The 27793-nt window shown below is 36.0% G+C and overlaps 1 protein-coding gene and 1 long non-coding RNA gene across 5 annotated transcripts in view; one reads left to right on the top strand and one right to left on the bottom strand.

Moving 5' to 3' along the window:
- The window catches only part of RSBN1 (round spermatid basic protein 1), a 43250-nt gene that overhangs the window by 818 nt on the left and 14639 nt on the right, over window positions 1–27793 (top strand). The window contains exons 2-5 of one of the 4 annotated variants that reach the window (XR_015160717.1): window positions 9792–10465; window positions 11541–11658; window positions 25754–25828; window positions 27228–27365. Coding sequence is in view for 2 of the 4 variants with exons in the window: in XM_086391953.1 (XP_086248079.1) it covers window positions 9792–10465; window positions 27228–27365 (812 nt within the window). In the remaining 2 variants the exon portion in view is untranslated. Of the gene's footprint in view, window positions 1–9791; window positions 10466–10908; window positions 11017–11540; window positions 11659–25753; window positions 25829–27227; window positions 27366–27793 lie in introns of those variants that run through there. The other 3 variants (XR_015160716.1, XM_086391953.1, XM_086391954.1) reach the window with 3 other exon arrangements.
- LOC147376091 (uncharacterized) lies at window positions 454–27381 on the bottom strand. Its single transcript, XR_015160739.1, has 4 exons — window positions 27258–27381; window positions 26712–26807; window positions 1514–1652; window positions 454–620 (listed from the first exon to the last, which is right to left on the bottom strand). It is a non-coding gene; the product is annotated as an uncharacterized LOC147376091 (long non-coding RNA).

The following is a 27793-nucleotide window of genomic DNA, read 5'->3' as shown; positions in this document are numbered from 1 at the left end:
CTGTTTCGATATCCCGCCCCTTTAATCCTGAAAGACGCCTGCCCTCCGCTTACCTCCTGCTGCTCTCCTCCCCTAAGCCCACTGGGGTGGACCCTGGATTTCCATCCGTCGACACCGTCTGACCTACTTGAAGCTTCTTGCTTCGAGGCCGAGCTGTCAGTTACTAACCCCCTTACCATTCCCCCCTCCCGGAGCCTTTACGTTTGTTTTCAAAATCGCCAGGGTTTCCGCGCCGCGAGATCCTTGGCATGGGATAGTATGTGGGGTATTAAAAACTGTCTGAAGTAAAGGCTTGTCGCTAAAATGTCCCCCCGCCCCGTTTTCCTTGATGGAAAGCTCCACAATATTAACGAGTATGGTTTGGGGCTATTAAGGAGTTTGAATTTTTACCGAGATTAATTAGCTGGACTCACAGGTTGCCTTAGCTTCTGAAAGATGAGATATCAAACACAGTTTATCTTTTTTTTTTTTAATGTAGAGGTAAAAATCATTTTTAATTTTCAGGAAAGGGCTTTCTCTCCTCTTCGATCCTGGAAAATAGGACCAGCCGAGCCTCTGAAAAGTGGAAATGTTCAGTAGGCGATAGTAGAGACAAGAATTCCAGTTGCATTTTAATTTACCTGGCACAACAGATTGAGAATGCATTTATTTCCAGTAAACTTACTAAAGTCAAGAATATAATCCAGAAAATGTAGGACTCTACTAAGTGAGTGTGGGTTCTAGAGAAATTAGATTCACAAAAATTGCTGTTATCCTATTCGAAAGTACCTGTAGCATTTATTTTCATTCTCTTTGGTGTGGGGAGGGGGGGGCGGATAAGAATTTTGACTATGCCATGTATTTGTACTTTGTAGGTGATTTTATGTAATTTCTTAGCATTATCTTCTGAAGAGTTTAAAATACTTCTGTGTTCTTAGTACTGGGGCAGTTGAACTAGTCTTTTAGTCTCAGGTTGGGTGAGTTTTGGATTTCTTACACAGATTTGGTCTTAACCTAGGGCTAATTGTTTCGTTTTGTGATGGTGCAGTTTGTTGGAAATTATTGCTCAGTAAGTTTTTATTGAATTGAATTAAAATTTTCTTCCTTTGTTGGTATCTAAGTCTTATCCTGAGGAATAGAACTTGTGCCAGATGGACAGGAGTGCCAGTTTCCACCACCAGTATGCAATAATTTTGCTCTGTTTTATTTTTACCTTTATTTTTCACTTTCTTATTTCATGTGTGTATGTATTTTTGTGGGTTTTAATTGTACAGAGCCAGAGGAAATCTTAGAGATCATCCAAATCAAATTTGTATTGTAGAAGAGTGAAAACCCAGGCCTAAAGTAGTGAAGAGACTTTTCTAATCTAGTCACAGTTAATTAGTAACAAGTACCAAAAATTAAAAAAAAAATCATTGGCATAATAGGGAGTAGAATCCAGATCTCCTGAATCCTAGTTCAAGCTTCATCCTAGTTCAGCTGCATGGTGTTGCTTTTTCATATTGCTATTCATTTTTTCCAGTTCTTTGCTTACCTTTTCCCTGTTCTTTGGCATCAGAGTGGCAGTAGCCAGTTCCATTTAGAATTTCTGACTTCGCCTCCTTTTATGGGGGGAAGCAGCAAATGCATGTATAATTCACAGTGTGTGTCTCTGAAAATTGCAGAGGCCGTGTCTAAAAAACAAACAAAAACAAACCTTTAACCCAGTGCTGCCTCCCAGAACTTTTTTCCCGTGATAAAAATGTTTTCCATAAATGTGTTGCCCAGTGTGGTAGCCATTAGTATGTGGCCCTTCAGACAAATCTTGAAGCCTTGGCTCGTGTGACTGAGGAACTGAATTTTTAATTTTATTTCATTCTAATTATTTTTTAATTAAATTGTTCCTTTCAGCTAGTGGCTACCACATTGTACAGTACAGCTCCAAGCATTTGTGGTTTGCCAGTGTGTTGAAGGAAAAGTGGGTTATAGTGAGGTCATTTAAACATTTTAACTTTTTTAAAAATTGAGATATAACTGATATGTAATATTATATTATCTTTAAGTATACAAAGTAATGATTCAGTATTTGTGTACATTGCAAAATGATCACCACAATAACTGTAGTTTAAACAATTTGACTTTTGAATGAGACTTGGTTATGTATTCTGGAGGGAAAGGTTCCCTGGTCAGATACATTGAGGGAAAAAACAATATAATAGCCTTCTAGATACATGACACACACTGACATTTTAAAAGTTCTGAGAATCTTGCAGAAAATAAACTGGTTTAACCTTTGCTTAATCCAGGCTTTTGCACAACACTTTGATGGATACCTTTTGTTTTCCCACTGAATATCTTTATACTTGGTATTGTGATATGCTGGAGGCATGCCTCTGGAATCAATCTGAGTGTAAATCATGGCTCCACCACTTACTGTGTGACTATGGACAAATTATCTTAAGCTACCTCAGTTTCAGTTTTCTTATCTGTAAAATAAGGTTGAGGTATTTCTTCTGTAACCCACTCCAGTGTTCTTGCCTGGAGAATCCCAGGGCCGGGGGAGCCTGGTGGGCTGCCGTCTATGGGGTCGCACAGAGTCCGACAGGACCGAAGCGACTTAGCATAGTATATTTCTTTTGTAAGATTGTTTGTAGCTTAAGTGAGACACTATGTGGAAAGCGTTTAAAACAATGTTTGGCTGTTATTAGATACTGTAAAAGCTGCTTTTTGTTATTTTGTTATGCTTGGTCCTTGAAACAACTCTAAGGTTAATAAGGAGAGTTGCTCGACCCTTGTTATTTGTAGAACTATATCTTCCCTTATCCTCAGATTTTCGGGAACTCTTTTAACTTACTTTGAGATAATTATATATTCACAGGAAATGGCAAAAATAATACAGGGAGGTCTTTACCCTACACTAGTTTCCTCCAGAGGTTACATCTTACATAACTATTATATAATATCAACACCAGAAAAATTAACATTGTTACAGTGGTGTGCCTATAATTTTGTGCTGTTTTAACAGTTGTAGATTAGTTTACCACCACTGCAGTCAAGGTACAGGACTATTCCGTCACCACAAAAATCTCCCTTGTGCTCTGTCTTTGTAATATTAGAACTTACTGTGTCTCCTCACCTTCCCCAATCCCTGGAAACCACTAATTTGTTCTCCGTGTCTATACTTTTATCATTCTGAGAATGTTACATAAATGGAATATATAGTGTGCAGTCTTTTGAGATTTTTTTCCATCCAGCATGTCCTTGAGATCTATTCAAGTGGTATGTATCAATAGCTCACTTATTTTCATTGCTGAGTAGTGTTCTATGTTACGGATATCCACAGCTTAACTAGTGACTTGTTGGAGAACATTTTGGTTGTTTCCAGTTTGGTCATTTTGAACAAGGCTTCTGTGAACTTCATGTTCAGGTTTTTGTGTAAACGTGAATTTTCATTTCTCTGTGAATGTAGTTGCTGGCAAATGTATGTTTAGGTTTTGTTTTTTGAAGATATGGCCAAACTATTTCCTGAAATATCTGTACCGTTTTACATTTCCACCAGCAATGTATGAGAGATCTATTTTCTCTACATCCTTGCCAGTATATGGTATTGTTACTATTTTTATTTTACTGTTTTAGTATGTGTAATGATACCTCATCATGGACTGAAATTGAATCTCTCCAATGGCTGGTGATATTTAACATCTTTCCATGCCATCATTTGCTGTCCATATAGTCTCATCAGTAAAATGTGTCTTTATGTCTTCTTCCCATTTTCTAATTTATTATTATTTTTTGGCTTTTTTATTGAGTTTTGAGAATTCATGTATTACAGATTTGTATATACTTTATCAGAATAATGGTTTGCAGATATTTTCTCCCACTCTGTTATTTGTCTTTGCATCCTCTTAACAGTGTCTTTCAGAGAGCAAACATTTTTAATTTTATTTCAATAAATGTATTGATTTTCTTTTATGGATTATGCTTTTGGTGTCACGTCTAAGGTCCCAAGATGTCAGTCCCAAAGATTTTCTTCTACTGTTTTTCCAAAAGTTTTTTTATGTCAACTTTTACATTTGAATCTCTGATCCACTTGTGTAAATTTTGTATAACATGTGTGGTTTAGGTGGAGGTTCATTTTTTTTGGCCTATGATATCTAATTGCTCCATCACCTTTTGGTGAAAAGACTGTGCTTCTTTCATTGACTTACTTCTGTACCTTTGTCAAAAATCAATTCCACTGCTTATTTTTGTACAAGCTATGAGCTGAGAATGTTTTTACATATTAATTGGCTTGAAAAAATATATGACATGTGAAAATCATATGAAATTCAAGTTCAGTGTCTAGAAATAAAATCTTATTGGAACACCACTCTTCTCATTCAGATGTATTGTATACATTCAGAGTTTTTGCACTGTAGCAGTATAGGCAATAGTTGGGACAGACAGTATGACCTGCAGACTTACTTTCTGGCTCTTTGTACAAGTTTGCTGATCTCTGAAGAAGGCCATTCAGCTAAGAGACACGTTTCTACATACCAGCCAAACAGTACTCAATCCAAATTCGTGTATGAGTTAATTATGAATTTTGACTCAGACATTTGGAGTTGCTCAGGCTTCCCAGGTGGCCCTAGTGTAAAGAATCTTTGTAATGCAGGAGGCACAAGGTTCAATCCTTAGGTTGGGAAGATCCCTTGAAGAAAGAAATGGCAACCCACTCCAGTATTCTTGCCTGCAGAATCCCCATGGACAGAGGAGCCTGGGGGGGCTACAGTCCATGGGGTCACAAAGAGTCAGACACGACTGAAAGACTAAGCACAGCCCAGCATAGCACATACAGAGAACTGAGATAAATAGATAATCTCATTTATCAGAGCAATACCTTCTGGGACTGATATATTTCTTTACTTACCTAGAGAGAGAAGAAGAAGCCTTTAAGGACATATTTATATAACCTTAATAATGTTATTTTTGTGATTATGCAGAATTATCATGTAGTGGGCACTCAGTAAAATATTGTTTGACTGTGTGATGCTCCATTTATTGGAGGTTCTTCCAGGCCATCTCAGGTCTGTTGATTGTAGTTAGATAATTTTAATTTTATCATCTAGGGAGAATAGATCTAGGGAGAATAGGGAGAGAGAAGGCAGAAAGAGGAATTTTGGGGTCAGACAGGTAAGAGTTTAAATTTATTTTGTCACCTGTTCCCTTTGTGACTTAAGTAACATGGGCTTCCCAGGTGGCACAGGAAACGCAGGAGAGGTAGGTTTGATCCCCGGGTGGGGAAGATCCCTGAAGAAGAAAATAGCAACCCACTTCAGTATTCTGGCCTGGAAAATTCCATGCACAGAGGAGCCTGGCGGCTACAGTCCATGGGGTCACAGAGTCAAACACGACTGAGCATACACACATGCAGAAGTAACGTATCTTGTTTCAAGTTCTGTTTTCTTCTCTGTAGAAAGAATTTATATATCTCCTTCACTGGTTTGGAGATTGAAATAAACACACATGATCCCTAGCAGACACTTAATAATAGTTTTTTTCCCTCTTTCAGAGATATCTCCCCCTTTTATGTGATTGTCTGTGGCCCGCCACTAGCTCTAGTTTTGATATCCCAGAATTATTACCGGTTATTTCAAAGAATGTTATAAAATATTATTATGAAAGTGATAAAGGTGTTGAGAGGACTTACTGTGTGTCAGATACTGTAATGAGGGCTTTATATTCATTGTCTCATTTAATTCTTACATAACTCTGAAATAGATACTAGTATTAATAATGTTTTATGTGGTAAAATGAAAGTTTAAGGAAATTTATGAGCTTTCCCAGAGGTGTTATATATCGAGTATTTGTCATGTTTTGGAACTGTTCTAAATACTTTATATGCTTTGTTTCATTTACTCTGCACACTGATTTTATGAGGAGATACTGTATTTCCTCCTATTTTACCAGTGAGAAACAGGGTATTAATACAAAGACATTAACTTGCAAAGGTAATACTGCTAGGAAGTGTTGGGACAGGGATTCAAATCTAGCCAATCACTTTTAAACACCATAATTAGAGGGGTTGTGGGTAAAACAAGGCAGTGTTATTAAGTGTACAGTGATTACTAACATGATGGCCTTCCAAATCTGCAGTTTTTTGTTTTTCCTTTTGAGTCAGGTTTTTATATGGAGCTGGAAGAACTTTTAATAAGACCAAAGAGTATTTATTTGAGAAAGTTAGCCTTTATTTATTATGATTCAGTTCAGTTCAGTTCAGTTCAGTCGCTCAGTCGTGTCCAACTCTTTGTGACCCCATGAATCGCAGCACACCTTAAAAAATTATAATTGTTTTGCTTTTGCTTATCCACCATCATTTTTAGAAATTGAGGCTATTACCTATTTTTCAGTTCTAAGCTATAATTCAAGCATAAGAACGGTGTTGATGAATTTAAATTTTGTAATGTGAAACAAGGTAATTTTTTTTGCATTAATGAAGGCTTTCAATAGTGATGTTAAATAAATGGTACTATTTAATAGTTGATAATATATTAATGGTATTAGCATACATAAGGATTTTATGGATAGTGTCATGTATTAATCTATAGTTATAATGCCCTTCTTTAAAAGACAGCCAGCAATTTATCTCTCAAATGTATATCTTCCTCTGTAGCATTACATACTTCTCTTTAATCTGATGACAATAAATAATAACTTTTCCACTGTAGGGAAATACACTTGAATACGTTCTCTGGAAAACTAAAAACTCTCTACTAGAAATAGAAGGATTGTGAAGACTTTAGACATTGCCCTTTTAAAAAAACTGATATGTAATCGATATATAACATTGTGTAAGTTTAAGGTATACAGCATTGATTTGATATATTTATTGCAAAGACATTGACTTTTAAATAACATTTTTAATGCAAGGCAAGATAACTTTGGTATCATTCTCTAAAAGCAACAGTGACTAACTTCCTGCAATAACTTTTAACAATTTTGTGTATGTATGCTATTCTTAATTAGTTGCTGTCACAATAATACAAAAATAAATTTTATTCATGAAAATTCATAGTATGATACAGGTAGTCTCAAATTTTTCTATAAATGCAGGCTTTCTTTATATGAGCCTTAGATAAGAATCAAAATTTGAAAAATAGGATTAGTGAGGAAATTGACATTTATTTCATATTTTAAACTTATATGTTTGAAATATGAGATTGCAATCAATTTAAGGCCCTTTTCATCTCCTTGTGCAGTGGTTTTTTTTGAGATGGACTGTGTTGGACTAATTGAATGGTTCTCATATAAATGAGTAGAGACTTGACCATCATAGAAATACCATTGGTAAGCTGGTGGTATAGAAAATGTGTTACAATCAAGGCAGCTTCTTCTTGGTGTTAATTTCAGTGGCAGATCTAGGTCACAATTCATCTTCTGCATACCAAATGCCTCCTCTGAAGCTTAAAATAACAAGACCTATTCAGAGGTATTTTTTCTTTTTATTTTTTTCCTGTGAAATTGCCAAAACATTTAGCAGAGGATAATTAGATGACTATTTTAAAATTGGTCTAACCTTTATATTTAATGGCATTAACATTTGGTTGCTTGGGAGGATTGCCCAAATTACTGATTTGATATATGAGAAAAGTATTAGATTAATTTTATTTGGTAAAAAATATAAATTACAAAGTATTATAAGAATTCTCCAAGATTTAGTTATATATAAAAGATGGCCTTTCCTTTTGCAACTTTAAACAATCTAATTACATTATATTTTGATATATGATTTCAGTTTACTCGTGATAGTTGCAAATGAAAGGTTTTATTTTTGTTAAATTTTTATTTTAATTTTTATTTCTGTTAAACAGAAAGTCATTTGGTATCTGTATACTTCAAAGTCTGACTTGTACATTTAAATATTTTCTTTAGAAAGTTTTTATAACTATTGTAATATCTGATGATTTGGAATGATTTTGTATTAAGTACTGTGATTTGTCATACATTTACATATTATAACAAGTAAATTCTTTACTGTAAAAGCTATTGAACTTGTTCGTCCTAGATCTAGTAGTAGGATTAATTGGAGTATCAGTCTTAACATTGAATTACTGTATCATGTCAGAAATACAGTTTTTGTATGGATAAATTCTATACAATAAATACCACTCCAAGCTTGAAAAGATGGTCAGGACTATACCTGTTATTTAGTCCTGAATATTTCTTTCAGGACTGATTGACTAGTTGACTCAATATTTCTTTCAGTATTATTTGCCAACTAGTACATACAGATGCTGTTTTATTTTGGGTTTTATCAACCTGTGATAATCCTTTAAAAATTAAAAGTACTTTTTCAAATTATAAAAGTAATGTACATTTATTGTAGAAATTAGAAAATAAAGATAAGCCAAAAAGAAGAAAGATAAACATTTATAATCCTACCAGCCTAGATAACTGCCATTATTACCTTGGTGTTTATTTCTCAGATATTGTTTTGTGTTGTACATATACAGAATATATATAGATTGGTCATACTTTTTTCTCTTTAGGTCTTTTGCTTCTCTCTAGAATATTTTTCCTTAGAAAATATGCCTAGCTTGTCTTATTACTTAGGGCTCAGCCTAAATGTCACCTTCCAAAGAGAGCTTCCATAGCATCTGGAGTAGCATACTGTTAATTTTCTAGTCCAACTATATAAGGTCTAGGAGAGTAGGGAGGGATAAGATCTGTTTCAGTCAACTCTGTAACTCTAGTGCTTAGAAGGGTTTCTGGCATATAGTGGGTACTTAATAAATGTTTGAATGAATATTTATAATAATAAGATCAGATTATACATACGTTAGATGCTCTGGAAAGAAAGGTAAGATGTGTATTGCTTACAGTCTAAAGGAAAGGTGGACAATTAATATGGTAAGTTCTATATAATAGAGGAAGTGCAGTATTAAGGCAGCATGTAGTAGAAGGTGTCCAGATTGGGTGGGGACGAGTTGTTAGAGAAGGCTTTCTGGAAGTGTGACAATGTAAGCATTTCATAACCTTGTAATTTGTCAGTTCTTTTCATCTATAATATAATTTATAATGGTTGGGTAGTATTTTATCCAGAGTTTAATGTAAATACCAGAGTTTAAATACCAGAGTTTGTATGTAAGTACCAGAGTTTAATCCATATCCTGTTGTTAGTCATTTAGGGGATTCCCTAAATAACACTGTCATCCATATCTTACATGTCTTTTCTTAGGTCTTGTTTTCTTATTTTCTTGAGTAATTTTTACTTGGGGTGGAGTTTATGAGACCAAGAATTATAAATATTTTCAAGGCTTTGTACATATTCATTTTGGGGATACTGAATTGCCCTCCATGAGAGTTGTACCAATTTATATTTCTAGTAACAATATATAAGACTGCCACCCCCCAAACTTGCCAATTTGTTAGGCAAAATGATGATGTTACAGCTTAATTTGTTCTTGTTTGCTTCGCCTGTATGTATCGTACTAGTTTTATAGACAAACAGCAAATTATGGCAAGCTTTAATTTAGATTTTACAGTTTCTGAGTAGATACTCCATACAGTATGGTATATGTGAAATTATTCAGATATTTATCTTTAGTTATCTTTCGTTTTGATTATAAATCATATTAGGTTATATGCTTACCTTTGCATTATTTAGCAAAGTCTTCAATCCAGAATATTTTTATATTTTAAGATCTTTGTCTCATTTTATAAACATGTAAATTATAATGATAAATTCGGGAGAAACTGAAAACAGACTATTTAATTTCAGATTGCATACCTTAAGAAGCTTGTATGTTGACACTAGGCCTAGTAACTAACTTCTTTTTAATTATTGTGGCCAGAAACACCAGATGAAAATGGTAAAACCCAGAGAGCTGATGATTTTGTCTTGAAGAAAATAAAGAAGAAAAAGAAAAAGAAACACCGAGAAGATATGCGAGGAAGACGCCTTAAAATGTACAATAAGGAAGTACAAACCATCTGTGCTGGCCTGACCCGCATCAGTAAGGAAATCCTCACCCAAGGACAAATAAATAGCACTTCAGGAGTTAATAAGGAGTCCTTCAGGTATCTGAAAGATGAACAGCTGTGTCGATTAAATTTGGGCATGCAAGAATATCGGGTACCCCAAGGAGTACAAACACCTTTTATGACTCACCAGGAACATTCTATTCGTAGAAATTTCTTAAAAACAGGTACTAAATTTAGCAACTTTATTCATGAGGAACACCAGTCCAATGGTGGTGCTCTTGTCCTTCATGCTTACATGGATGAACTCTCATTTTTGTCTCCAATGGAGATGGAGAGATTTTCTGAGGAGTTTCTTGCTTTGACATTCAGTGAAAACGAGAAAAATGCTGCTTACTATGCTTTAGCAATAGTGCATGGAGCGGCTGCTTATCTCCCAGACTTCTTGGACTACTTTGCTTTTAATTTCCCCAACACTCCAGTGAAAATGGAAATTCTGGGCAAGAAAGATATTGAAACAACCACCATTTCAAATTTTCACACTCAGGTAAGGTAAAAATCATTGTTAAATTATTTAGTAGATACAGGTTACAGTACCTCAGAAGTATTAACTTCATTCTGTTTTATAGCACATAGCGGCACACTTTTGATTACAATTCACGGTGGTAGAGGTGGTTCAGATTGTTTATAACTCTAGTTAAAAAATCTTAACTGCTGAAATGCTTTGGGGTGTGGCTTGTTACTTGCTTGGTCTAAGAAATGCTTTATACCTGTTTTACGTCATTTTTTGTGGAACAAATTTTTATGGGAAACCAGCTTGAAAACCAACCCAGTTTTTTGTAAATTGGGTAATATTAGTGTGGATGATGTGATTTAGATCTGGTAGCCTCAGAGTGACTAGTTAAGACTTACCTTTTATGTCATGATAAAACACGTGAAGGCCTTGGCCTACTTGTCAGGTTTTTGCTGTTTTTGTTTCTCTTCTTTCAGTAACTTGTTGGCAGTCTATCCCAGAAACATACCCCATTTATGTGACTTGGAAGTGTCACTAGGAAGACCGCCATAGCCTCTGCTCCTTCTGCCTATGCATTATAGTAGGTAAAGACATTTTCTGAAGCCTTGCTTGGGCAGCTAGGCTTAAGTCAGCAGGGAAACCTCTCCTTCCTAACCAGTGGTTTTTAACCAAACATTTTTTCAGTGAAGTTATTTTAGGGCATAAAAAGAAGTTGATAATGTGTCCTAGTTTTGTTCTTGCTTGCTTTTTTCATAAGGATTCTAAACATGAATGGTCAGCTATAATTTGTATTATAGATATAAATTCTACACTAGTTTAGTGGAGACTTTCACTTTTTAGAGATTTATGATTATATAACCTGTTTTTTCAGGTTATCTAATAATTTGCTGCCATTCTTTTCCTTAAGGTTTTTTTTAAGTAAATAGATTTGCATTACAAGACTCTCAGCCACCTGCATTATAGTGGTTTCAAGCCACTTAGATTTATATGAAACCTTCTCTGACTTGAATCTTTTTAGTGATTCTTACCATCCTTGCCTCCAATGAGGGGAGTATCCAGTTTAGATTTATGAGCTTCAGAATTTCTCTAATTGAAGTTCTCTCTACAGTAGAGAGAGCAGGAGCAGCCAATCTGGAGAGGTCGCAAGATGGGGCTGCCCAAGATGTTGGAACACGATGTGCAATAAAGGGCTTCGTCTTGGATTTTGGCCTTATTACCACAATCAGGTACCGAAGTGCTGACTTTTGTAGTAGATTTTCTTTTTTCTTTTTATTTTTTTTTAAAAGGAGTTTTGCCCTTTGAAGGTTAAGGAATCCTATTTTTATAAATATTGGAAAAGGGACTGAAAATAATTCTCTTAAATATAGTTCTTAATCCTCCTAAGTCCCTATTTAACAAAGAAGGATATTGCTGAGAGCAGAATTATTGTTCTCTATCAATTTTTTCATTTAGAAAAATGCAGCAAATTTTCTATTGTAGTTGACAGACCAGCAGACATATCTGAGAAATAAGCCAGAAACTTGGGGGTGGGGGGAATATCTTGGTTTTCTAATGGTGATTTTTTTAACTTTCATATTAGCTAGTCTCTAGTGGATCAAGCTTATATGTCAATAGACAGTACCCAGTCTAAATAATTAATAGAATAAAGTATCTCTAAATATTCCCTGCTGATTTTTGTCCTCCAACTAATTTTTTTTTAATGGAGCTGAAATTTAAATGACTGTACCAACAACTTACCTTGAGATTTGCTTTGAGATTTATAAAGTAGCCACTTTTTAAGAACATAACAAATATTATTCGTCATTTCAATCACCTAAGGATATTGAGGGCTGTTAAGTAAGTCTTGTGTTCCAGTGATCCTGGCACTTAATTTTATTTATGAATTTCAGTCATTGGAGAGACATGAGGTGTGGGTATGGGAGATTATCATAGCCCATCAAACTATGAATTTGCAGCTAAAATGTTTGGCAGTTGGGATGGAACCTCACATAGTAGTTCAGATTTGTTTAGCATTTTGGGGTTTATAGCAGTGCTTTCATGTTCATATCTTACTATTTGAAATAATCTGTTGTGGGGTAGGTAAGCAGTTTTATCTATTTTTCATGGAAGAAACTGAGGCTTGGAGATGTTCATTGTTGTAACAAGGTCATGTAGCTAGTTAAGTAGAAATACTGGTCAGGGGATTCCCTGGTGGCCAAGTGGTTAGGACTTGGTGCTTTCACTGCTGAGGGCCCATGTTCAATCTCTGGCTAGGGAACGAAGATCCCATAAGCCATGCAACATGCCTCCCTCTCCCCTCCAGAAAGAAACAGTGTGCAAACCTATGCCACGGGAATGACAGATGCATTGTTTTACCAATTCTCCTTCCCTCACTGATGAAACTAGTGCTTTTATTTGTCTAAATATTGTGGTTAGTGAAATTAAAATATCTCACTTTAATACAGTGTTCAGAAAACTATTGTAATGTTTTTCAAAATTCTGTGTTTTGTTAAGCCTTATGAATTTCTGTTAAAAATAAAGCGAAGTAAATTTTTTATTACCTTAGAGATACAGTTAATGGAAGTTATTTATAGTTTAAATATGTAGCCATGATAATTATTCATGACTATATTTCAAGACAGTTTATTCAGCAAACAGTTGTTGAGAACTTACCATGTACTGCACAGTCTGTTCTTAAAAGGACTAAGTGATGAGCTCAATCCTAGTGGAAGAGATGAATAAACTAGCAATTATAATACAGTTTTAAGTATTAGAAGAGACGTAATGCATAGGCAAAACCCTGTAATAGAGGGAGCACAGTTTGTGGTGTTACCTGACTCAGACTTAAAGTGATTAGAAAAGGCATTTTAAAGCATGTGATGCTTGAATAGAGTCTTGAAAGAAGATTACTTAGCGTAATAAGGTCATCTTAAACATAGTGAATACTGAATAATAGCCTGTGCAAACATGGAGGCATTAGAGAATGGGGCGCTTTCAGGAAGCTGCAAATAGCTTGACATGCATAGTAAGAGTACATGCTGACTGTTAAGGGCAGTTAACACTGGAGAGAGAGACAGAAATCAGTTGTGAAGAGCTTCGTATGATGTGCTTAAAAAAAGTACTTTTTTCGGAAGGAAATGGGGAATCATTGGTGAGTTTTAATAGCAGAGTGCTATCAAGTTATGTTTGCAAAGATTGCACTGTATTGTGAAGGGTGAAATAGAGGAAAATGAGAGTGAAAGCGAGAAGACTGGTTAGATTACTGTGGTAACTAGAGTGGAAATGATCCATGTCCAAACTGATATTGACATTAGAGAGGAAGAAATGAAATTTGAGAAATAATTAGAAGATGGGATTAATTGCACTTGGTGAGGGAGGAGAATGGAGTATTAAAATGTGGTTTGGACAAATGAGCGGACTGTGGTGACAAAGTCAATACAGGATTGAAAAAGTTGGTTTCTAGGTGTTGAGTTTAATTTGAGATATTTTATGTTGAGGTGCTTGTGAGGACAAACAGAAATTTCTCTCTGTTAGATAGTAAGATATATGGATCTTAGACGGGGAGACATATCTAGACCTAAGATACAGAAGTTGGACCATTAGCATATATAGATGATCCAGGGACAGCATTAGAAATGGAAGAGATGAAGCTGTGAATGGAATTCTTTGATGCACCAACATGTATTAGGAACACGGGAAGAATTCAAAAAGAAAGAGAGGTAGAAGGAAGGTTACAGTACAACTTTTATAGGTTTTAAGAATTGATGAAGGGCTTAAATATCACATCCATATTAGGAGTCAAGTAAGATAAGGACAGAAAAGTGTTAGGTTGCTTAATTAGGAATTTAATTGGAAATATTATTTAGACCAGTGCTTTGCAAACAATGGCTATTTAAATAGTGTAAATTATGCTTTTTTTTTTTAAAGAAGCTTGGTACTTGCTCTGTGAATAAATTTGGCACCACCAGGGAGCTTGCTAGAAATGTAGACTCTCAGGTCCCTACCCAGGTCTTGAGTCAGAATCTGCATTTTAACAAGATCCTCAGGTTATTCATATACATATTAAGGTTTGAGAAGTACTACTTTAGAACTTACTGGCTCTGGCTGGAGAAAGTAAAATTCAAATGTAGGTTTTATTATGTGCAAGAAAAATTATAGCTTCTGTTACTTTCATGTATTTAAATTAGTGTGGTAGGCAAGCTAGGATGCACATGGAAGTGCTTGTTTCCTTTACGGTTCAAAAAAAAGTCAAATGTTTTAACCCCGAAGGAGGTAAGTTCATGATAAATATCAGTTGAAGCTGATTCTCAAATTTGATTACTTATCTGTTAGAAGTTGATAACAGGATAATTTTGTAAAGTTGAGTTTCTAATCTAAAATACTACACATATATTGATAATATGGTATTTTTATAATTCTGTGGATTATTCAGGTCAAATTAAGTTTTAAATAATCATTGGCTAAATAACAGTTTTGACCAAAAGTTTGTGTTTGTGAAATCTTTTGGTCAGTTAATGGAGAAAAATTAGTGTTCACTTGGAAATGTATTTTCTTCTTAAAAAACTATGGAATATATATAATTTATGATGTTTTTTTGATTGGATGTTATTTCTTATAATTATTAGCTACTTGGAAACTTTTTTTTTATGGTTTCGACTTTGACGTGTGATAGTTCTGCAATAAGTATGGGAACCAGGATCCCACTTGCCACAGGGCAACTGATTCTGAGAGCTGCAACTAGAGAAGACTGTGAGCAGCAACAAAGAGCCTGCATGCCACAGCTAAGACCCAAGGCAGCCACGTAAATAAATAAATATTTTAAAAAAGAGAGCATAGAACTAGAAGAGTGCTTTGTAGCTTGGTAAATAACTGAGAAACTCTTAAAGAACTACAGTGTGTTACATAAAAGAAGAAATAAATATTTTAGTTAACTGACTTTATAAAACAGCATAAAAATGGTAGACTTGTTTTTTTTTTTCTCTCATTCTAAGTACAGCTTACAATAGACTCGTTTTGACTCATGCTGCTTTTTTACTGTATGTTTTAAAGTGGGAGTGCCTTTCTATTCACAGGTCACAAGGTTAGGAAGATTGCTGGCTAGCTTTTTCCTTTCTGTTTTTTTTAAACAATCAGCTCGAAAAGGCTTCTTCCTGAAAGATGAGTTCTATGCAGTAATTATTATCCTACCACCCCTCACCACCTCCCCCCCACTTCTCCTCCCCTCGGGGTTTTTCCATATTGTGTATTTCTAGCTTGGTGTTCTACTAGGTTTTTCTTTTTTAAAAAGAAGTTGTTTTGTTTTATTCTTCTAGAGCAGTTTTGACAGCAAAATTGAGAGGAAGGTACGGAAATTTCCTATATACTCCCAGTCCCCACATATGCATTAGTTCCTCCCATTATCAGCATAGCCCACCTCCCCACCGCCTCGCCCCCAGCCCCCTGTTCTCCCTGCCAGAGTGATAAATTTAATTGCTGAATCTACACTGATAACATCGTAATCGTCCAAGGTTCATAGTTTATATTACACTTCACTCCTGGTATTGTACAGTCTCTGGGTATGGGCTAACATATAATGATATATGTTCATCATTAGGGTAACATACAGAGAATTTTCAAACTGCCCGAAAAATCGTCTGTGCTGTGCCTGATTCTTCCCTTTCTCCCCTTCTAACCGCTGCCAACCACTGATCTTTTTTAGTGTTTCCATGGTTTCAACTTTAAAAGAATGTCATATAGTTAGAATCATATAATGTGTAGCCTTTTCAGATTGGCTTCTTCCACTTAGTAAAATATACATTTACGCTTCCTCTGTGGCTTTTCATGGGTTAATATGTGTGCTTAGTCACTCAGTTGTGTCTGACTCTTTGCAGCCCCATGGACTGTAGCCCACCAGGCTCCTCTGTCCATGGGGATTCTCCAGGCAAGAATACTGGAGTGGGTTGCTATGCCCTTTTCCAGGAGATCTTCCCAACCCAGGTCTCCCACGTTGAGGGCACATTCTTTACCATCTGAGCCACCAGGGAAGCCTGCTTGATAGCTCATTGATAGCCAGTGTGATAGCTCATCATGATTTGATCAGTTCAGTTGCTTATTCATGTCTAACTCTTTGCAACCCCATGGATTGCAGCTCACCAGGCTTCCCTGTCCATCATCAACTTCTGGAGCTTTGCTCAAACTCATGTCCATCGAGTCAGTGATGCCATCCAACCATCTCATCCTCTGTCATCTCCTTCTCCTGCTTTCAGTCTTTCTCAGCATTAGGGTCTTTTCCAATAAGTCAGTTCTTCCCATCAGGTGGCCAAAGTATTGGAGCTTCAGCTTCAGCATCAGTCCTTCCAATGGATATTCAAGGTTGATTTCCTTTACAATTGACTGGTTTGATCTCCTTGTAGTCCAAGGAACTCTCTAGAGTCTTCTCCAACACCACAGTTCAAAAACATAAATTCTTTGGCGCTCAGCTTTCTATATGGTCCAAGTCTTACAACCATACATGACTACTGGAAACTATAGCTTTGACTTGTCAGACCTTCGTCGGCAAAGTAATGTCTCTGCTTTTTAATATGCTGTCTAGGTTGGTCATAGCTTTTCTTGCAAGGAGCAAGCGTCTTTTAATTTCATGGCTGCAATCACCATCTGCAGTGATTTTGGAGCCCAAATAAAGTCTATCACTGTTTCTGTTGTTTCCCCATCTCTTTGCCATGAAGTGATGGGACCGGATGCCACGATTTTAGTTTTTTGAATGTTGAGTTTTAAGCCAGCTTTTTCACTGTCCTCTTTCACTTTCATCAAGAGGCTCTTCAGTTCCTCTTTGCTTTCTGCCATAAGGATGGTGTCATATGCATATCTGAGGTTATTGGTATTTCCCCCTACAATTTTGATTCCAGCTTGTGCTTCATCCAGCCCGGCATTTCACGTGATGTACTTTCCTTTTTTTTAGGACTAAATAGTAATAATATTTCATTGCCTGGATGTACCACAGTTTATTTATCCATTCATTTATTAAAGGACTTGTTGGTTACTTCCAGGTTTTGGCTATTATGAGTAAAGCTACTGTCTTCTAATTTTTAACTGATCTATGGCTATCCTTATTACAAGGTGTATTATTGGGGAGCACAGCTGAAGGTTATTTAACACTCAGTTGATACAGGGTAACTTTATAAAGTTTATGATCTAAAGGACTACATATGTATTGACATAGAGCAATATATATTGCAAAATATATTCAAATATAATTGTTTCAACTTTTATAGGTAGTATAAATACATTTAAAAATTTAATGCATCCAAAGCTAACTACCATTTTCTCATGGGCATTACCCTCCTATGTACAAACTATCCTCCCCTACTTGCTTTGCCTTCTGATTTTACTAGAGGGTGAGTTTTCCCTGTTTGGCATTATGTCTCTTGCTTCCGTAGCAGCCTTATTTTTTCCTGTTCTTTGTTCTCTACATACCTCCCTCCAGTTCTCATTATACTTGCTTCTTCCTTCCCATCACATACTTTGGGAAGTGGTAGAACTCAATTTGTTCTTTGCTCTCAAGTACCATTTCCAGGCCAGAGTTTCTCAAACATGCCAGATCCTAAGAATAATCTGGGCTTGCTAGTTCCAGACACATATTTAGAATCTCATGTTCCACTCCTGGAATTTCTGATTCATTCTGTCTAGAGTGAGACCTGAGATAAATACTCAAGTGATTTGATTCTTGTGATCAGGCAAGTGTAAGAAACACTGAACAACTTCATAATTCCAAACAGAAACTCTATACCTACTTCCCCAGGATCTTTACTCATTTCCATCCCACCTTTCCCCCTTCCATTGCTCTGTAAAGAAAATTGCACATTATTTTAAGTGAATTCCTGCTTTATATGGTTCCTTCATTTTAATTAAAGGAATATTTTTATTCTCCCAAGAAGTCAGTCTTTATGAGATTTATTTCAGTATTTATCGTCTAATGTTTTGCTATGCATGTATGCACATATAAACAATGTTATGTAACAGTTTTGTGTGATTTAACACTAAGTCATAAATGGCATGTATCATTCTACACATTGCTTTGGTTCAACATTGCTTTTTTTAAATTTCAACATTGCTTTTTAGAATTACATTGATACATGTAATTCAGATTCATTTATTTTAACCACTGTGTGTGTGTATGTGTGACTATATCAATTTATTTTCTTGTTTTTGAGCATTTAGCATGTTTGCAGTTTTGTAATACTATTGTGTTGGATTAAGAATATATTTGGAGATTTATCCTGAGGTGTATATATCTTGTATACATCCCACGTATCCTGTACACGTATATAGTGGGATTTCTGTTTGCCTTTTTCTTCTCTTCTGGGAGTCTGTGACTATTTTGTTGCCGTAATTCAGTGACTCAGATATCTGAAAAGTCTTTCTTCTACCATTACATTTGATTGGTAGTTCAGGTAGATGTGAAATTCTAGGTTGGAGATCATTTATCTGCAGATTTATAAAGATGTTGCTCCAGTATCTTTAAGCTTTGAGTGTTGCTACTGAGAAATCCAAAGTCAAGGTGTCCTGTTTCTTCTCTGGAAGCTTTCAAAACCTCCTTCCTAAAAAATTTCAAAACACTGAGAATAATGTGCCTTGAGATGGGTCTCTTTTTGCTTTTTAAAATGTTTAATTTATGAAATAAATGATAAACAGGTATAAAGAATAATAAGCACATGTATTCTCACCACTTTGTAGTTGAAGGCCGCCTCCAACCCCTATGGTTTTTCTCAGGTCTCACTGGTATGAGTCTTGTGTTGTTGTTCACTCTGATGAACATTTAGGTTTTTTCAGTGTGGGAATGATCCTTCTGTTCTTCTGTTACTTCTTTGTTAATTTCCTTACCTCAGTTTTCCTGTCCTTCTGAAACTTTTATGAGTTGGATTGAACCTCCAATTTTCTTATCAATCCTTTTATTTTTCTTTGTCTTTTTATTCTACTTTTTGGGGAGATTTAACTATCTTCTTTTTCTCCTGTTGGTTTATTTCAGCTGTACTACTTTGTATTTAAGAGCTTGTTCTTGTTTTTTGCTTTTTTTCTTCTTTTAAAAAAATAACTTTCCTGTTTTTATTTCATGAATGCAGTATCATCTTTCATCTCTCTGATGGTATTAATTATACTTGTTTTGAAATTTCTTTTATCTCTAAGTTGTCTGTTTCATCAAGTTTCTTTTTGTTTGTCTTAATTTTCTGTTAATGTTAGGTATTTTCTTCAAAGGTCTGGTCATTTGTTTATATTTAAATATGAATCAGTACAAAACTGATTAGAAACTCATCAACTTGTAGATGGGACTTAGCATTTGATGATGACTGGGTAAGGACTCTGGCCATGTCATTATCAGAAAACTCCAGATATTAGCATTTCGAGATCTTTTCTTTGGGGCTTTTAATTTTTACAGCTAAGAATCTACCACATTTTTGCTAGAGGAGTAGAGTAGCTTGTACCCCTATCTGCTAGAATTCTTGGAACTGAACTATGGAAATAGGTAGGTGATTCATTGTTAAACTATATGGAATTTTAATTCTGTCTTTTCAGTATACAGGGTTTCTTTCACACTTTCACAGTTGTACCTGGTAGTTTTGTTTCTATAGCCTCTTGTCCATTTTCTCCACAAATATAGATAGAATAAGGAAAAGGATTGGATATGGGAGGTGGAAGGTAAGTACGTGGAGGGGTCTGAATGACTTGTAAACAGATTTTAAACCCATCTTCATTGTTTTAGTTCTGTGCTTTGTTTCCCATCTTCTGTGGTATTTAGCCTTTCCATGAGTTTGTAGCACAAACTTGCTTTTGAGGTATCTTCTGTACTCAGTGTTCAAAGTTCTCAGTTTGCTGATTCTATACATTTTTTACCTTCAGAATATGTTTTGATAGCTTGTATCTATCATTTTCACTTCTGTTTGAGCTTCTGGAATTTATAGCCTTTCTGTTTTACTCTCAATTGAGTGGGGTTTTGATAAGGAATAAAAATAAATCATATGTTCAGTCTGCCTTAACTAGCAGCCTTCTTTACCTTTTCACTACTCTGCATTAGTATTAAAGCATCACACAAAAGAAGACATAAATGGAAAGATATATCACATTCTTGGATTGAGAAGAATCAACATCAAATGATGATTCCCCTAAATTGTAAATCAAACATAATCCCAATAAGAACCCCAGTAATTGTTTTTTTCTGGGACAATTTTGACTTGGAAATTTATGTGAAAAAATAGATAGGAACTTTGAAAAAGAAAAGCAGTGATGGAGGAGTGCCTTATCAGATACCGATATATTTTAAAGATTTAATTATTAAATAAGCATAGACTAGTTTGTGAACATTGTTCAGTGAAACAGAAAAGTCCAGAAATAGACCCAAATACGTATAGACATGTGATATATAAAAATGGTAGCATCTGAAGTCATTGGTGACAGAGATGGTAGTGCTGGGACAGCAGGGTGTCTAGAGTGTATATTAGTATTGGTATCACTGTGTACCATGAAAGAACTGTGTGCCAGTTCTTTCATAACTTTGGAGTGGCAAAGGTCTTTTTAACTATGACCAAAACAAAACCAAAAATCACATAAACAAGGTCAAAAGACAAATTTGTATCACCGACAGAAGATTAACCTTTCTAAACTATAAAGAGCTCTAGAAATACTAACAGATAAGAGAAATACTAGCAACACAGTATAAAAATAAGCATTCCAAATGGACACTTAACAGAAAAAGAAATACAAATGGCCCTTTAATCCTGTTATCTGAAAAGGCATGCAACTTCATTCCTAAGAAAATGAAATTAAAACTACTAAAATGCCAGTTTTAACTTATTAGTGAAAATCCAGAAGTTTTTTAATATCCTCTTAATGGAGTAGTGGGGCAACTCGTACTTTCTTATATAGCTACTGAAAGCTTATACACCCTATTGAGGGTTGCTTAGTCTTTCCATCCTGTTTCTCCCTGATCCTGTGTCCTTCTCTAACCACAAACCATTCTTATTTTCACAGTCAAACTTCTTGAAAGAATTGTCTGCATTTGCTGTCTCCATTTCCTTATATCTCCACATCAGTTTGGTTTCTGGCCTCATAATTAATTTCCCTGAAATATCTCTTGCTAAGGTCACCAGTCAGCATTTTTCATCTTCATCTTCCTAGAAGTCTCAGCAGCATTTTGATCAAATTCCTTGAGGTATTTTCTTACTTTGATTTTCATAATACTGTGCTCTCTCGGTTTTTTTCACACCTCTCTGACCACTTGACAACTCCTGTAAGTTGTTTTTTTGCCGACTTTTCTTTCCCCTTTGTGTTTTTTAATTTGGAGCTTTCTAAGATGCTTGCTCTTTGAACTCTTATTTTCTCTAGTCAGGTCTCTTTTAAAACTAAGTTAACAAGTTACCACAAAACATAGTGCCTAAGTGTTACTGAAAGGAGTTTGTGTGGGGGGTGGAGGGGCAGTGACCTGCTACTCACTGCTCAAAAGCCAATAAGCAGGCCAGGTTGCTGGAAAGGAAAAGTGAAAGTGGAGTCTCTCAGTCATGTGCGACTCTTTGCAACCCCATGGGACTGTAGCCCACTAGGCTGTTTGGTCCATGGAATTCTCCAGGCAAGAATACTGGAGTGGATTGCCATTTCCTTCTCCAAGGGATCTTCCCAGCCCAGGGATTGAACCTGGTTTTCCCACATTGTGGGCAGGTGGAAAGGAAAGTTTCCATTATTTCAGGTGACAGCAACTGGGGTTGTGGGGGGGGGGTGGGGTGTGGTGAGAGTACAGACATCTGTCCAAAGGCTGACTTCCCCAACCCTGACAAGCAGGGAGTTGAGAGCATTTATAGACGGTGTAGGGGGGCGGGGGGTGCGGTCTCCATGCAGAAATAGCACAGTCATCTCTAACAGTCATCTTCAAATTGGTCATCAGTGGTCTGACTAGCATCATCATGATGGTTTTAGGTACAGTTAATCTTCAGTTCAGGGTAGACTTATTTCTTTGCAGTCAATTCTTGGAATTGTGGCAGCTCAGGTTCTTGTTTCAGTCTGGTCATCATGTAGTTAACTTTTCCATCCGGAGGTTTTAGTATCTACAAGACAGCTCACAGGATATGGCTCAGAATATTATCTATAGCCCTTGAGAAACAGCTAAAAGTCCTTGATTGTGGTTAATGACTACATTATTATTATTTAGTCTCCTCTGACTGTTTTCCTTTGTTCCCACATTTCTCACTTCTCTGATTAAACTTATTCTTGACTGAAGTTTTCCAAGGCAAAAGGCAGGCATAGGACATGGTGGGTGGCAAGGACCATATGGTCCTGCTCCATTTCACTAAGACAATATAAATTTAGTCTCTTACAGTTCTGAAGGGTCTGAAGAATCTTTTTCTTAAAATCTGCTTGTTTTTTGTTTGCCTTTTTTTTTTTTTTGCTTAGTGGCCATGTGTATTTCCTGGCTTGTGAGTCCCTTCCTCCATCTTCAGAGTACATCAGTCCAGTCTCAGCGTCTATCATCACATCACCTTCTCTTTGTCAGATCCCCTCTGATTCCTTCTTTTGACACCCATGATTACAGTTAGGGCTCACCTGGATAACCCAGACTATCTCCCCATCTCCAAAGTCTTAATTCATTCACAGCTGCCAAGTCCTTTTGCCATGTAAGATAACAGTCACAGGTTCTAGGGATTAAGACCTTGAGAGTCTTTAGAAGAGTTGTTCTTCAGCTCATCTTGTCCCCAGCTGAAGGTATCACCTCCCCACCCAAACCTGGTCCTCTCCTCTGGTAGAAAGAGTGGTTTCTCTGGTTGCCAGGGGCAGAACCTGTAAGACATTCTTGACAATCCTTTCTCTTCTCTATTATATCTGATCTTTCCCCAAGACCTCACAGTTTTATCATTATTTTTCAAGTTTTTAAAACATCAACTCCACTGCTGAAAGCTTAGTCTGTTGTTTCTTGTTTGGACTATTCCAGAAACCTCCTAATTAGTCTCTTCTCTTTCACTGTCCCTTTGACAAAACCAAACCAAACCCCAAGCCCCCTACCCTGCTAAAAAAAGGCAAACCTGATAACTTTCTTTTCCTTTTACTTTAGTGACTTCCCAAATTCTTAATGTGGCCTTCAAGGATTTCTGTAATCCAACTACAGTTCATTTCTCCAGTCTCATCTTTATTTTTCTCTTTTGTTTTCTATTTAGCACCATTAGCTTTCTTTTAGACCCTAGAAAGAGTGATGCTTAAGGATTTTGTTTCCTTTAAACTTGTTATGTGTGTTTAGTCGCTCAGCTGTGTCCGACTCTTTGAAACCCTATGGACTGTAGCCTGCCAGGCTCCTCTGTTCATGGGGATTCTCTAGGCAAGAATACTGGAGTGGGTTGCCATGCCCTCTTCCAGGGGATCTTCCCAACCCAGGGATCAAACCCAGCTCTCCCACATTGCAGGCAGGTCTTTACCCTCTGAGCCACCAAGGAGTGGTTAGGCTATCCCTTCTCCAGGGGAACTTCCCAACCCAGGAATTGAACCATGGTGTCCTGCGTTGCAGGCAGATCTTTACCAGCTGAGGTACCCAGGAAGCTCTTAAACTTGTTCTATAGAGTTTAATTCATTGTTATTTTTGAGGAACAGTTTATTCCCTAGATCAGGATCCCATGTTCTCCTTCATAGTGTCCTAAAAGTGCCTGAAGACTTGTCACACTTTATAGTTAAATATTTGTTTAGTGTCTGCCTCTTTCTACTAGACTGTAAGTTTACAGGGACTAGTTAAAGGTCTGGTTTGCTGTATCTGTATTTAGGACAGTTTCTGTGTATAATATATGGTAAACTTTGATTAAATGAATGATACTGGCCTTCCTGTAATCCTTGTGCTTTATTTAAGGTTACGTAAGGCTACTTGTGAGAAGATTCCAAGTATTTGAAGATCACTGTGTCTCCACTTTCATAATTTCAAGTCATATACTTCTGAAATATTTTTAATTTCATCATTCTTCCAATTTTCTGATTTCCAAGTCACTAATCATCTTAGTTGTTCTCTTTTGAGTGTGCTTTTGTAATAGACTTTTTTTTTTTTTTTTAGCCCAGAGCAGGAGACAATACTCCAGATGTCATCTGTGCAATATGAAGTATTACCTCCTTTAGTACAAAGTGTACATATGGTATAGGCTAAACCACCATAACAAAGAGATCGCACATATAGTAGCTAGAACAAAATAAATTTCTCTCTTAAATAACAAGTCCAGAGGTAAAGCAGCTCTGTCCCATCTGATGTCATCTTGGATTCTACTTTTGTTCTATCTTTGGTTTTTCCATTTCCTCTGACTTTGTCATGTGCATGGTTGAACTTGGCCCTCAAAAGAAAAAAGAGGAAGTGGAAAGCAGGCAGCTTATATATGGTCTGGAAATTGCATATGTAACTTATGCTAACATTTTGGCCAGAATTTAGTCACACTTAGCTGCCAAGCAGCTCTATGCCCAAGAAGTTTTGTAAGAAAAAAAAAGATAGAATAGTTACTGGGCGATAATTAGTAATTTGCTTGTTTGGCATTAGGTCACAGTTAGTACATGTTGAATTTCTGGCCATAAATATTGTCAGTCTTCTAACTTGTGCTGTTAATTTTTAAAATACATTATAAACATTAGCATTTGTTAAATTATTATATATAAACAGTAGATACTGTTAAACAGCTCTACTACTACCACCTTTTGGGGGGGCCAGAGTTTAATGGCTGATTATTTCTAGACTCAGTAAGCATAAATTCAACAATTTCTCCTCTTCAGGTTTACTTTCTTCTCTTTCCAGAATAGGAGAGGATGTTTTATATTACTACATGTCACATATTAATTATTCTAGGTGTTTGCCTTTTTACGTTGTCTTCAAGCTCAGTGCTGTTGAATTTAGTGGTACTTAAATTAGGTAATCATGGAGTACTGTATAAAAATGTTAATTCAGTTTCACTTTGTGTGTAAAATTTAAAGCAATGTGATTTCAGATTTTTAATGCATTAAAAGTTGTATAATCTCAAAGCCAGCAGGCCACAGAAGTTGATGAAAACTACCACATGGCTGTGTACTTCTTCAAGGTTAAGTTATGTGAGATTTAAATGGTGATTCATCTTTGGGAGACTTACCATGTAGTTTGAAAGCCGTTGCTGGAAGGAATTTCTGATAATTGGGAATAGCTGGAGGAGGTATTTGGAAGAGACTGATAATTCTTTTATTAACCCTGAAAGCATATGGTTCCTAGAGCTGGTATCAATACCAAAGTTAAATCTGCTTTAGTTGTTTAGGGTGCTTGGCTTAGAAAGGTTAGAATAATGCTTGCTTAGAAAAACTTCTTTACCTCTATATCACATAATATATCCTTTTCCCCAGACTGCCTCCCGTGACTTTTAATAGCATGATGATCATACAGACAAATGGAATGTAATTCATACAAATATATGCAAGGTAATTCTGGTCTGGGATCACCTAAGGAGATCTGGGGGGGAAAGATTCATAAGGAATTAAGAAATGACTGCTATTTAATAACAAGATCTCAGACCTTGTGTGTGTGTGTGTGTGTGTGGAATGACATTAAATTGTCTATAGAAAAAAAAAGCAGTGGGATGATTCTGAAAACACTGCTAAAAAACTAGCAGTAAAGAACTGTAAGAAATACTAGAAGGTCCTTTATTCTTTCTGTTAAGCAAGATAGGTGGTTTTTCAAACAGTAACAATTGTCTTTAAAAAAAAATTTTGACTGTTCAATAGAGACCTACCTTTTATTTTTTTTATTTTTATTTTTTTTGAGACCTACCTTTTAAAAGTATAATTATATATTAGGCTTCTCAACTTAATCTGCATCTTACATAAGGTAGAAAATGCTAGGTTACTGAACCAAGGTGAAATGCTGGTTAGAATCTAGTGTTTAAGTCATCTGTATGTACAGGATCTGTCTCTCCATTTGAGAAACAATTCATTCTGAATTGGAGGTTGGAGTATTAAGAACATACATGATATGGCTAGAATTAATATCAGCTTATATTGTATTGTTGGTAGATTCTGTGTGAAGGTTAGGATTCTCTGGGCTTCATATTTCTTAGGGCTGCTTAGAACATGCCTTAAGCTTACTAGAGAGTTGATACAAAATGTCTATGTGCTTGCAGGTAACATTAGATTATTATAAGAGTAATCAGGAAGGCTTCCAGAGGAAAAGTCTAGAACTGATATCTGAAAGTTAAGATTTAGGTTGACAGAAAAGAAGACATTCCAAGAAGGCAGACTCAAGAGAAAAATCACTGCAGGTAGATACAAGTTTGGCTAAATTGGTTAGAAAAAATGATCAGCCTACCTGGGTGGAGAATCTTAATATGGAAGTGATGGGAGATTGGTTTTGATAGTAGTTGTCCTTGTATCTGGCTTGATGTGAAAGCTTTCAGCCTAGGGACTACAAAATGAATATGGAAGATTAATTTGACTTTTTTGTCAAATAGTTTTTTTTTCCCTATCCTGTCAATTTAACTGTTTATTTACTCATTTTTTTTCCCTAATAAAGATCACAAGTGTTTAAAGAGTTAAAAATCATCATTCCCAGAGAAATTTAAGTATATCTTAATGTTTTCAGTATTTCCTTGAGATTTCCTTGGGACCATGGACTGACTTGCATTTTGGAATTTCTGTTTGTGTTTCATATGTCAATATATTTGTCAGTGTGCTAGGGTGCCTTTCTGTAACTGTTAATTTTATCCAAGGTACTGACCATTGAATTCTTAGTATGTAAAAGAAATAGGAACATTGGAAACAATACGCTGTCCTGATTCTTATAGTATACTTCACTCCTTTCCGCCCCCCTTTCGTTTCATCTCAGGTCAACAGGACATACTGCTGTGGCACCTACCGAGCAGGTCCTATGCGGCAGATAAGTCTCGTTGGAGCAGTAGATGAAGAAGTTGGTGATTATTTCCCAGAGTTCCTTGATATGTTAGAAGAATCACCATTTCTGAAAGTGAGTGTTTTTCAGATTATTAAAGTTCTGATCACTATTTAAATGGATACTTTGCATTAAAAAATCTTAAGCTAATCGTAGGGGCTTCCCAGGTGGCACGTGGTAAAGAATCTGCCTACAATGCAGGAGGCACAAGAAAGGCAGGTTCAATCCCTGGTTCAGGAATTTCCCCTGGAGGAGGAAACGGCAACCTGCTTCAGTATTTTCGCCAGAAAAATTCTTTGAACAGAGGACAGACTGGCCGGCTACAGTCACTGGGGCCACAAAGAGTCAGACACGACAGAGTGACTGAGCACGTGCATACACAAGCTGATCTTATCTATTAAAATTCAGTTTTGTCCCATATTTTGAAGAGAATGGTTCAGAAAATTATTTAAGTAAAATACTTCACTTATTCTTTTTTACATGTAAATTACTATCTAATAATA

The sequence above is a fragment of the Bos grunniens genome, chromosome 3 (assembly GCF_055505025.1).
Source record: "Bos grunniens cultivar Pamir isolate PY7600 chromosome 3, Bosgru_T2T1.0, whole genome shotgun sequence".
Classification (NCBI taxonomy): domain Eukaryota; kingdom Metazoa; phylum Chordata; class Mammalia; order Artiodactyla; family Bovidae; genus Bos; species Bos grunniens.
The sequence above is the reverse complement of the archived record's forward strand: the minus strand, read 5'-3'. Positions and strand labels throughout refer to the sequence as shown.